At 43.0% G+C, this 12,365-nt stretch overlaps 1 protein-coding gene across 1 annotated transcript in view; it reads right to left on the bottom strand.

Annotated features, from left to right (window-relative positions):
* Positions 1-3,286: 3,286 nt before the first annotated feature.
* CS (citrate synthase) overlaps positions 3,287-12,365 on the bottom strand; it is a 39,957-nt gene continuing 30,878 nt past the window's right edge. Inside the window, exons 7-11 of the mRNA XM_060764087.2 lie at positions 11,826-12,025; positions 8,626-8,755; positions 8,417-8,518; positions 6,687-6,896; positions 3,287-4,726 (exon numbers count right to left, since the gene is read on the bottom strand). Coding sequence (XP_060620070.1) covers positions 4,556-4,726; positions 6,687-6,896; positions 8,417-8,518; positions 8,626-8,755; positions 11,826-12,025 — 813 coding nt within the window. The 3' untranslated portion in view covers positions 3,287-4,555. The remainder of the gene's footprint in view (positions 4,727-6,686; positions 6,897-8,416; positions 8,519-8,625; positions 8,756-11,825; positions 12,026-12,365) is intronic.

Raw genomic sequence — 12,365 nt, 5'->3', positions numbered from 1 at the left:
TGATGGTAGTCAGTATGCTAATAAAACCAAAGGAAGCACACTGGATGTGAAAGGGAGCAGAGGTGACTACAAAATTACCTGAAATACAGACATACCGTAATTACACTCACATACGAGTGATCACCAAGTGGCTTTAGGGTTGAAGTGTGAAAAGTCCAGCTCCAGTAATTTTCAGCCTTTATCCTAAGGAATTAATATTATTTGCCACAAATATGTTGTGCTGTGCAGTTGTGAGACATGTTTAAGTGAATCAAAATCCAGCATAATTCTGTGTAAATCTGGCTGAATAATTTTGGAAATTGTTTTGAGTAACTCACAGTAAGACCTAATCTTTCTATGCAGAAAATATAAAGCATATTCCTTTTACAAGGGTCATTCAAATTAATGATGGCTTCATTTGACTGCTTTCTAGACTGGCTGGAGGATGGGAGAAAATCCAAAAGCTTTCAGTGTGAATTGAAAGCTACATTGCATGCTTCTCAGGCAGGCCTTGTGAGGATGTTCCTGGGCTGACACCGGGAAAGAGCTCTGCTCTCTCAAAGCACAGCCTCTATTTCCTGGCACAACCACAAGGCAATCAAGTTATTTATAGAATGCTTCTGGGAACTCTGTTCTTGAGGGACTTAGAACCGTCTCCCTTCCCCTTGAAGGCTGCGTGTGCTCTGTGTCCTTAAATATAGGGAGAGCTTGCCCCACATCACCTGGGAGAATAAGGCTGGGCTTGGATTCCTGACTTCGAACTCTAGAGCAGAGCCTTCCAAACATGTTATTTATTTATCGTGTCATCAGCAACCGTTGAATTACAATTCTAACAGAGCAAAACAAACACAGAGATTAAAAAGAAAAAGAAAAAAAAACCACACAGATTTTGTAAATTTGGTATTTGGTTAAATGTCCTTTGACCAGTATCTGGCCACTTGGAGTGCCTCTGGGGTTGCCGCAAGAAGGTCCTCCATCGTGCATGTGGCAGGGCTCAGGGTGCATTGCAGCAGGTGGTCAGTGGTTTGTTCTTCTCCGCACTCGCATGCCGAGGATTCCACCCTGTAGCCCCATTTCTTAAGATTGGCTCTGCATCTCGTGGTGCCAGAGCGCAATCTGTTCAGCGCCTTCCAAGTCGCCCAGTCTTCTGAGTGCCCAGGGGGGAGTCTCTCATCTGGTATCACCCATGAATTGAGGTGCTGGGTTTGGGCCTGCCACTTTTGGACTCTCGCTTGCTGGGGTGTTCCAGCGAGTGTCTCTGTAGTTCTAAGAAAACTATGTCTTGATTTAAGTCGTTGACGTGCTGGCTGATACCCAATCTAATCCATCTAAAACACAGACATGCGCCTTTCACCTTAAGAACAGACAAGCATCCCGAGCTCTGAGGATTACCTGGGAAGGAATCCCACTGGAGCATTGCAGCGCACCCAAATACCTGGGAGTCACTTTGGACCGTGCTCTGACCTACAAGAAGCACTGCCTGAACATCAAACAAAAAGTGGGCGCTAGAAACAACATCATACGAAAGCTGACTGGCACAACCTGGGGATCACAACCAGACACAGTGAAGACATCTGCCCTTGCGCTATGCTACTCTGCTGCTGAGTATGCATGCCCAGTGTGGAACACATCTCATCACACTAAAACAGTGGATGTGGCTCTTAATGAGACATGCCGCATTATCACGGGGTGTCTGCGACCCACACCACTGGAGAAATTACACTGCCTAGCCGGTATTGCACCACCTGACATCCGCCGGGAAGTAGCAGCCAATAGTGAAAGGACCAAGGCAGAGACATCTCCAAACATGTTAAGTTCATGACACACTTTTAAGACATGTATTATTTCCCAACACAGTAATTTAGTTTTACTGGTAAACCAGAGATTAAACCAACCCCTAAAAGAGGTATAGACACATACATAAATTGTAATAAAATGTACAGGAAAACAACATATTTCAAGGAAACCTTTCATTTATATATTTAAAATCTACAATTTATTGCTTATTTCACAGAGACTGAGAGGTTTCTTGTTATATTCACCTGACACACTACAGCTGGCTCACTAACATGTTGCGACACACAGTTTGGAAAGCTCTGCTCTAGAGGTCTGCAGCGAGATGATTTCTGGAACTGTCAGTAGTGCGTGTTCCCTAGCTTACATTATCTTGCCTGATGGAATTCAGTCACTTAAATGTTGTAGGAACTGTAGTCTCAAGCCCTGGTTGTGTTTACAGATGTCGAAGTTCAGCAGTCTGTGTAATACCAAGTTTGAGCAAGGGTTTCATCTCCGTGATTGATCTCCACAATCAAAGTAGATAAGAAATACAAAAGCACAACTCTCCCTAAATAGTGAGACTTCTAATTACATCTTTTGATGATAAAAGCTAAGCAGCTGCTCTAAATATTTTGCCTATATAAAAATATAGGCTGACAAAACATAATTGGATGCAAAGTTAAGCTATGTACAACTCACTGGACTCATGGGCACTTCGATGCATCATAATCTCTACTTTTATGTACAGGACACTCAAATGTACCTGTTCTGACTTACATACAAATTCCGTTTAAGAATAAACCTACAAAACTTATCTTGTTTGTAACTTCCAACTACCTGTACTTACCAAATGGACCCATCACACATGAAATATGGTGCACTCCCCCTGAAAAAATACAGTGAGTATGTGGCCACTACACTGTTATGTTTGTGAACTCTTGATACTTGTGCCATTGCCTTGTATAGTAAAGGGATGTACTTGATTGGCCAGTTTTCACACCCACCATCACATAAAATGGGGGCTTGAAGATATAATTCCTTCCTATCCTAGAGCTGTTCTGGATAAACTAACACTATACATAAATAAAGGGCCGAAAGCAAGGCAAATCTAGATCAGAAGAGGAGTTCCTGACAGTCCTAAATTGGACAGCCAATGGAAAGGAAAGGAGGTGAGGCCCAACAACATCTGGAAGGCTACATTATTTCAACTCATGTCTAAAACTTTAGGATTATTCTCCTACATTTGTGACAAATACCTGTGTAAGTATCTCACCCTTCCCAGTGAGGAAGCAATACCACCAGTTACTATTGTTTTATGAGAACATAAAACAATAAGGGGCTCCTCCCATTGACTAGCCAATAGAGATGGAGTGTGATGTTTATTGTTTCACTGCAGACTCTCTTTTAAATATTCCAAGCCAATAAAATACAATGGGATCAAAACTGGAGGATATGCACAGTTGCCAGAAACTACTCTGAAAAACCTTGGTCCCAGTCCCCCTTGAAGGCAATAAAAAATAACCCATCACTGTAACTTGTTAATAAAAACATTTATTTTGCAGTTTGTACAGAACCACCTGAAGTTTGCAACGGAACGCTGACGCTTACACAGCCACTTACACTGTGCCTTCAACTTATATTGGGGTTTTCCTTTTTTTGTGTAGTAATAGGACAGAAGGTTTCACACAAACACACAGAGGAAAAAAAAACATTGGTAGGAGTGTATTAAGTCCTTTCTAGAGAGGAAAGGAGGCCAGGAGACAAATTTCATCCTTCACTATCACTGCTCTCAAAAATGTAAATAGTCAATTTTAGTGGCCAGATGGCTGTGTTACCACAACTGCCAATTTGGAAATGACACTAATACCTTTCCTTAATTTTTTAAAACTGGATCTACATCACCTTTTAAATACCACAGCACTGACCATGAAGTTTAAATACTCTTTTTTTTTCTTTCAAGGAAGGGGAGGAGAAAACAGATGCTTCTCACTCTCTCAGGGCAAACAGAAAAGGGGCAAAGAGGTACTTGTTCATGGCAGAAGCAGTCTGCAACTGCTTTGCCTGTGGGAGCAACACCCCAACTCACATCAGGGAACGGGGTTCTGAGTGCATCAAAGAAAGTGAGGTGGCAAGTTTGGGGTGAGGGAGCAGAACGCATGGGGAGCACTGACTCTGGGAGGTCTAGAGGTGTGCTATCCCTGTTTGGTATAGAGTGGGTGACTTCCGCTGCAGCCCTATTTGCTCTAGAGGACACAAATCCCATTTTCACTGTAACATAAGAAACAAAAGGAAAAGGGGGCTGGGCATCTGCAAGGAAGGAGAGCCCCCTTCCCCTACAGCTCAGTACGGCTGAAAAGGAGGGCATTGTTCTAATGCAGAAGCACAACATATCTGCATGGGGGTGAAAGGCAGAACCAAAAAGTATGTGATATGACATGATTGTAAAAAGGGGGGGGGCATTTTCCTCTGCTCCTGGCCTGCCACAGGGGGCAACTATGAAGAAGCTGGGCTAGTAAGCAATCCCCTCCCTCTAGCCTGGGGCATCAGCTCTGTTTGGGAAGAGTTGCCTGGGGGTCCCTGTGATCAGGAATCTAACTTTAGGTGGTATTTAAGGTAATGGGTAGGATGGGGAATAAGTACCCTTGACATATTTGAATTTATCCCATAAATAACCTGAAAAAATGTGATGGTCAGTGCCTCTACGGAAGGATCTTTGCAAGGCCCTTTGAACAAACACAAAACAAGTTGTATTGTCTCTATCATTCCCTCAATAGCTAACCTTTGCCCTGTTTCCCTTGCTCTAACCCGACTTGGCACCCACAAGCACCATCAGCCCATCTGTGCTCATGGACTTCGGTCTCTCCAGCGGGAAGCCAAGGGATCGGCTCCAGATGAGCTGCGAGAGAACACCTAGGGCCCGAGACACACCAAACAGCACAGTGTAGTAGTTCATCTCCTTCATGCCGTAGTACTGCAGACAGAGAGAGAGAAAGAAAGAAACAGATGAAAATTAGAGGTTAAGAGGAACTGTCAAAGGAGGCAAGAGACTAATATGTATATATAACTATGGAGAATACACCCTTGTATGCCTTGTAGAGCTAATAATTATAACTACTACTACTACTACTACTACTTTATACCCCATCTCCCCAAGGGAACTCGGGGCGGCTTACAAAGGGACAAGCCCAATATAGATAAAAACAAAACGCAATAAAATCAAATACAAACATAACATGGAAATAAACATTATCACAAAACAATCTTATGGCTGAGATAAAGGAGACAAATATCCTCTCATTCCCTGTTAATTGTTACACTTTGAAAACACTACTAACCCCAAGTGATAAAATCCACCTGGATCTCAAAGTTCCTGAGCAAGCTATCCTAATCTTTCTAAAACTACAAACACATACTCTTTACGTCCACGGTGAGAAAAATGGGTCACATTTATTTTATTTACTAACACCCCTGGAGTCCCATGGAAAAGTCATTTGATAGCCCCATTTTTTTTGGTGATTCAATATAAAACAAAACATCCCCATGAATTATTTCTGGCTCTTTGTTGTGAAATAATTGTAAAACTATGCAATGAGACTATCTTTATTTTAAATATAATTGGCTGAGTCTTGCAGATATTGTATGGATCTTATCAGTTTGAGCTACTCAAAAGGTTTTTGTCCTTGTCATAATGCAAAACATTAGCCAAAATAATTAAAATTGAATGTCCATCTATAGCAGAGTCCTCTGCTATCGTGTATGTACTTCTGAAAAATTGTTTTTTGTTTTATTCCCACAAAAGAAATTCCAGTCTCCTTTCATCCTGGATGGAAACAAGTTGAAACCTGGATTTTACTTCCAGGTTAGATTTTTTAAAAAGATATTTGCTAATTTCTATGTCGAGAATGCTCTGTAGAAGTTCCCGGAGGCCCACAGAGTGAGAAATCACTTGGCCCTGATCTATAGGCATAGTATCTGCATCACATATACAGCTTTGGAGGTTACCAGCAAAATCTGTTTGGCCACAGCTATAAAATACATCACTGATGGATCTTAATCTGATTCAGTAATATATTCTAGATTAGCCATATATAACATAAGTCCACTGGGAAGCTTTAAAAATCTATATAAATCATTATAATTGAAATAAAAGTAAAACAATGAAGATATCAGATTTCAAAATGAAGAGGCCTAGATTATTGCAGGTGATTGTTGAAAAAATTCTAGGTGAATGGAAATCTACCAAGAGACCACAAAACATATACTGTTCTTTAATTAGATTAAATATATTCTTATGGAAGAAAAAAAAATCCCTAGGAGAAAAACATAATGGTTGTACAGGACAGTCCTAGTAGTTCAATTCCCAAAAACAAAAACAAAACAAAAAAAAAGGAAGGGAGAGGAAGGAAAAGAAGTTGCTTTCAAGTTAGTATTCCATGATTAAAGGGTCCTATTCCAACTCAAACCTGAAATATTTCTCCTGGTCTTGAATTGTTGAGAGCCTTCCTTGCCTGATTCCTGAGTGGCCATACAGAGAAAGCCCTGGGAGAACCTGGCTGCTACCACTAGGGGGAGCCCCACACCACCACTGCCTGGCTTCTTCTTCTGCCAGTTCACTTCTCAGCCTGTGCTTTACAGATTTTTGATCCCCAGCCACAGGAATGGAAACTGGACAAGATGCATCCCAAGCAGCCTGCCTATAACTGCCAAACGTTCTCTACAATGGACAGAGGACAGCAGGCTTCATTCTACAAAATATCGCTTGTGGCAGAATGACGAACAGGACTTTTGCTGCAGAGTGATAAGTGCATGGAAGAGTGAGGAACAGGAGAAAAGCCCATATCCTTCTTGAACATTTTGAGACCCGGATCCCAGTGCACACATTAAGTCAGGGAGTACAGGGCTTCTGAATCTCCTTGGAGACGGCAACTCACCTGTAACAGGACCCCACTATGTGCATCCACGTTGGGCCAAGGGTTCTTGGCTTTGCCTTGCTCCAGCAGCACATTAGGGACAATCTTGTACAGCTGGGCCACCAGCTTGAACATGGGATCTTTGGGAAGGTGCTTGAGGGCAAATTCTCTCTGGCAAGTGTAGCGGGGATCCGTCTTCCGCAGCACTGCATGGCCATAGCCAGGAACCACCTGCAATGCAAGATGTTGTCAGAAGCCCTTGGTACAATGAAAAGGGAGTGAGAGACAGTCACGCAGATGGTGTCTAAACAGAAGTTCTCCATTAGCACAGGTTGGCAGTGTTCTCTCTCCCCAAACCCTGGGGATTTTTGATTCCATATTACTAAGTCAACTTGAACCATCCTTAGAGTGGGACTCTATTTGCAAGCCACCAACTCTTCTCTGCAATCTTTGTTTTCTAGTGGTCCTTGCAGGAGAAATGAAATTTTGAGCCTTTACAATTCCAGCACTGATTTGGTCTTTATTCCTTATGTTCATATAATTAATTAGGAGCCCCTGGTGGCACAGTGAATTAAACCGCTGAGCTGCTGAACTTGCTGACCAAAAGGTCAGCGGTTTGAATCCGGGGAGCAAGGTGAGCTCCTGCTGTTAGCCCCAGCTTCTGCCAACCTAGTAGTTCGAAAACATGCAAATGTGAGTAGTTCAATAGGAACAGCTTTGGTGGGAAGGTAATGGCACTCCATGCAGTCCACATGACTTTGAAGGTGTCTACGAACAATGCCGGCCCTGCGGCTTAGAAATGGAGATGAGCACCACCCCCCAAGTCGGACCCAACTAGTCTTAATGTCAGGGGAAACTTTTACCTTTACTTTACTCACATAATTATAGTAATGAACAGAGAGAAGATTTTGGAGACTACAACTTCCAGAACCTCATAGTCAGTATGGCTAATAGGATTCTGGGAACTGTAGGCCAAAAAAAAGTAAACATTTCCAAACTCTGGTTCTCATTAATCCATCTTGGGAGGGTTTTTTTTCTGTACTGTCTATTCGATTGCCACCATATCCACATTGTTTCCACTTGCCACCTGCCTGCTGAACATGCTTGAACATTTTAGGTGCATAGGAAGATGTCTCACACCAGATAAGGCTCTATTAAGTCCAGGACTGTATGCTCCAGTCAAAACGCAATTCTCCAGCCAATACTGCCATTGTTTCTTAAACTATGGGTGCCCACCCCAAATGGGATCCCATTAACTGAGTTCTGGGCTCACAAAAACTTTGGCAACAATGAAAGGTTTCTGAATTCTACCTAAACATGCAACAACATGCAATGTCTACAGTGTACTATGCAGAAGATACTTCAGTTGTACTCTACAAAAAGGAAAATCAGTCTGTTTAGCAAGCTTTGCAGATTTATCATCACTACATTGGTTTGCATACCTATTTTATATAACTATATACCTGTGGTCACAAGTGGAAAGAGTTTAAGAAGCCCTGACCTAAAACTTGATACATGGGAGGATTAGAGAGTGTGTTTGACTAGGTTACGCTTGCAGCCCCTTCCAACTCTAAGGTTTTGTGGAAAGAGGTCATTTAGTGCCCTACCACCAAATACAGTCTCTCCTCATTTCAGAATGGCCCCACTCAGTAAATGAGGTCCATTTCTGACAAACCCTGCAGACCAAGCTGCTTGTTTCTCTAATCGAAAACCTTCTTTCAGTTGCTAGAGACCTGGATGCTACCACTCACCCTGCCTGAGTTCAAGGTATTCCAGATGAAATCCTTCAGCTTTTCATCAGACACATCGGCCCCCAGCTCCTTCTGCAGGTTGGTCAACCACACCAGCACTTCCTGCAAGAGACCCATGAAATATGCTGCTATTATGCAAGAACAAGAGAACACCTCTCCAAAGTCTTCCTCCTTCACATAAAGTTCACGCTGAGCAATGTGGGCCCTACCTGATTTGCAAGACCGTGGAGTGGCCCAGCCAGACCATTCATGGCTGCAGCAAAAGCCAGGTAAGGATCGGAGAGCGCACTGCCCACCAAATGGCAAGTGTGTGCACTGACGTTCCCACCCTCATGGTCACTGTAGAAAGGGAAAAAAAGGGAAGAGGGGAAATCAGCAGAGAAATCAGCCTAGTGTGTACACAGAGTTACAAAACTGTAGACAGAGGCACAAATCCAAGTTTTCACATGTATCAGACTGAACATCTTGTCAACCTTTTCTATTGCAGTTTGAACAAGAACAGACAAGACTGCAGATTTATTTAATTTGCTTCATTTATAACCGACATTTCTCACCTCTGAGAAAACTCAAGGTAGCTTACAACTCTGGCAAAATTCAATGCCACATACAACATAACAATAAAAACAATTAAAACACATGGGCAAATAAACACATAGAGCAATAAATAGATATATATAAACATATATAAAGTGCTTGTACATTACTACTGAAATGAATTTATTCCTGAACTACTTCACACATTTAGATGTGAGGCAAATATCTAAAATGCATTATTTATTATTATTATTATTATTATTATTATTATTATTATTAACTTTATTTGTACCCCGCTAGCATCTCCTGCAGGACTCGATGCGGCTTACACAGGCTGAAGCCTCAAACACAATACAATAGAACATAACACAACAATAAACAAGCAAATCAAACAATTAAGCAAAATAAGCAAAATACAACAATAACTACATCAAGACACTATTAAAACTGGTTCGGCCGGCGTAATGGGGTACAGGGTTAAAATGCTGAGATGGCAGGAGGAACGTAGGAGTAAAAGTGCTGTGTGCAGTAACATCGGTTGTGATAAAGTGCTTCTAGGACTTGGGATGGGGATTCCTAATCTGAGAAGGCACATCGGAACAGCCAGGTTTTTAGGTTCCTTCTGAAAACTGCTAAAGTAGGGGCCTGTCGGAGATCTTTTGGAAGGGCATTCCAAAGTCGGGGGGCCGCCACAGAGAAGGCCCTGTCCCGTGTCCCCACCAAGCGCGCTTGCGACGAGGGCGGGATCACAAGCAGGGTCTCCCCAGATGATCGAAGTGAGCGTGTGGGTTCGTAGATGGAGATGCGGTCACGCAGGTAGGGTGGTCCCAAACCGTTCAGGGCTTTGTAGGTGAGCACCTGCACCTTGAATTGGGCTCGGAAAATAAATGGCAGCCAGTGGAGCTCCTTAAACAGAGGGGTAGACCTCTCTTGATAGTGAGCCCCGGTTAGCATCCTGGCTGCCGCCCGCTGGACCAATTGAAGTTTCCGAGCCGTCTTCAGGGGCAGCCCCACGTAGAGCGCATTGCAGTAATCCATTCTAGAGGTGACCAAGGCGTGGACCACCCCGGCCAGATCTGCCTTCACGAGGTACGGTAGCAGCTGGCGCACAAGTTTCAATTGTGCAAAGGCCCTCCCGGATACCGCCGACACCTGAGCCTCAAGTGTGAGCGAAGAATCCAGGAGGACACCCAAACTGCGGACCTGTGGCTTCAGGGGGAGTGTAACCCCGTCCAACACAGGTTGCCACCCTATACCCCGATCCGGTTTACGATCGACCAGGAGGACCTCTGTCTTGTCAGGATTGATCTTCAGCTTGTTCTTATTTCTAAATTAAAGATGGGTAGAAGACGACTGAGGCAGAAACAATATCCAAGTCCAACCTTATTTCAACTTGGCACTTTTTATTTGATCCCTATCTGCTCCAGCCATCATAACAAATGACCATGCTATCTGGAGACGATGGCAGTTGTAATTCAGCTTATCTGGAAGGCTAAGTCAAGAGAAGTGTCCAAAGACCAGCCAGTGAACTCAAGGTTCTGTGGAAATATGAATTCTGGTCTCACAGCTCTTGCTGTGAAAAATCCAGTTCTGGTAATTAAGAGATTTAGAATTATCTCCTGAAAACACTTTACATATCACAGTATGTGGTGGCCTGTTCGTGGGGTTTTATGCAACCATAGCTACTGAGCTGTGTGTGGTGCTTCTCCAAGCATTTCCAGTGTCTCAGAAAGGCTATAGATGACACTAGCTAGCTACATTGCAAGCCTGTTGGCAAAACAGCCACCTCTCCTTGCCCAAGAATTTCTCAGAAGGGCTTCCAGTAGCCCTGTGTCCAAACCTGGGAACAGAGACAATTTGTTGGAAAAGCTGTGCAAAAGCTGCTCTGAACAGGAAGAAGTACTTGGTTCCATTCATCCATAATCCTTGTTCATATTTTAATATTATAGAAGGATATATATGGAAGTGGGAAGGTAAGGATAGAGTAGCTTCCCTTGCACACAGTTGTTACTTTTTGAAATCTTTTCACGAAAAACCTAAAAGAGGAAATCTAAGGTGCAGAGTGATGGCATTGTTGATGTTGAGCCCCTAGTTGTCACAACAGAAGGGAAGTGATAACAATAACAACAACAACTACTACTTCTTTAATCTTATATTCCATCTCCATCTCCCCAAAGCACTAGACCTTAGGACTCACATCATGGGCCAGATAAAGTCCAAAAAGCCTGGAGTGTCAAAAGTTGGATACATGTTGTACAAGAAGAATATCCTGTTATTGCCAAAAGCTCAACATGGAAATCCATGCTTTACACAGGAGGAAACAAAGGTTCCCACACACAAAAGTATGCACTGCTGTCTCCTCATCCACCAGCAAAAGCGCCTTCATTTTGTACATGAACCAAAGAACAATTCAAACAAAGGCAAAGCCAGAGGGCAGAAATAATAAGTTCAGAGGCTCTGTGCTACAGCATTTCTCTCTAGGACTCTCTGTAGAAGACAGGAGCTGGTTACATTTGAAGTGCTTTGATTTTGTAAATGCTTTAGCACCAATTGGCAATATTTCCATTTGTAGCCTCCCCATCCCTGCCAATGTACATGCAATGCTCTTTCTGCCCCAGATCTGGCTGTTCTTATCCTCCTTCCTCCACAGTTTGGGCTTGGAGGATTGAGAATAACACATGCTTCGGAATTTGCACTGCAACTCCCATTCCTAGCCAACACAACTCGTAATAGTAATGAATGCTGGGAGCCGCACTCCAATGACTTCAGAAAGCTGCAAGATTCTCCCATGTGCCACAGAACCTAAGATTTCCAGAATCTTCAAGTCCATGCATGTACAAGACATGTTTGTGAATGCACAAACCATGCAACTTACCTGTGAATGGTGAGGTAGAGTCGCATAAGTTCAATGAACTGGGGATCATTGTAACCCAGCATGTTGGTGAAGTTGTGTGACCAGTCTAAGGCAGGGTCAATGGCGCCAATGCTACTGCCCTCACGGTAGAGGTTACGGTAGATCTTTGCAGCAATACACGGCAGCTTGGCAATCAAGTCCATGGAGTCTTCATAGATGAACTGCAAAGCAGTAAAAGAAGGGGAGAGAAAAAGTGAATTCTTCCCACTCCAATTCCACCTTAGATAATTGCTCACTACTTGTCAACCGGCCACAGCTAGCAGTTAATATAAAGACATGAGTCAGCCTTTAATAGGATTCTTTCTAACTCTGTTTCCATGCACAAGCCTTCTGGAATAGAGGGATACTAGTCTACAAATATCTGTAACAAAATAAATATGTCCTCAAGGTGCTACAAAACCCTTGTTTGATAAGCAGATGCTCTGGAAGCAAATACACCTAAGCACCCAGTCTAATAGGTTTAGAAGTTTTGGAAAGACCTGAAGACTTGGATGTTCCAAT

This window comes from Anolis sagrei, chromosome 2 (genome assembly GCF_037176765.1).
Source record: "Anolis sagrei isolate rAnoSag1 chromosome 2, rAnoSag1.mat, whole genome shotgun sequence".
Classification (NCBI taxonomy): Eukaryota; Metazoa; Chordata; class Lepidosauria; order Squamata; family Dactyloidae; genus Anolis; species Anolis sagrei.
The sequence above is the reverse complement of the archived record's forward strand: the minus strand, read 5'-3'. Positions and strand labels throughout refer to the sequence as shown.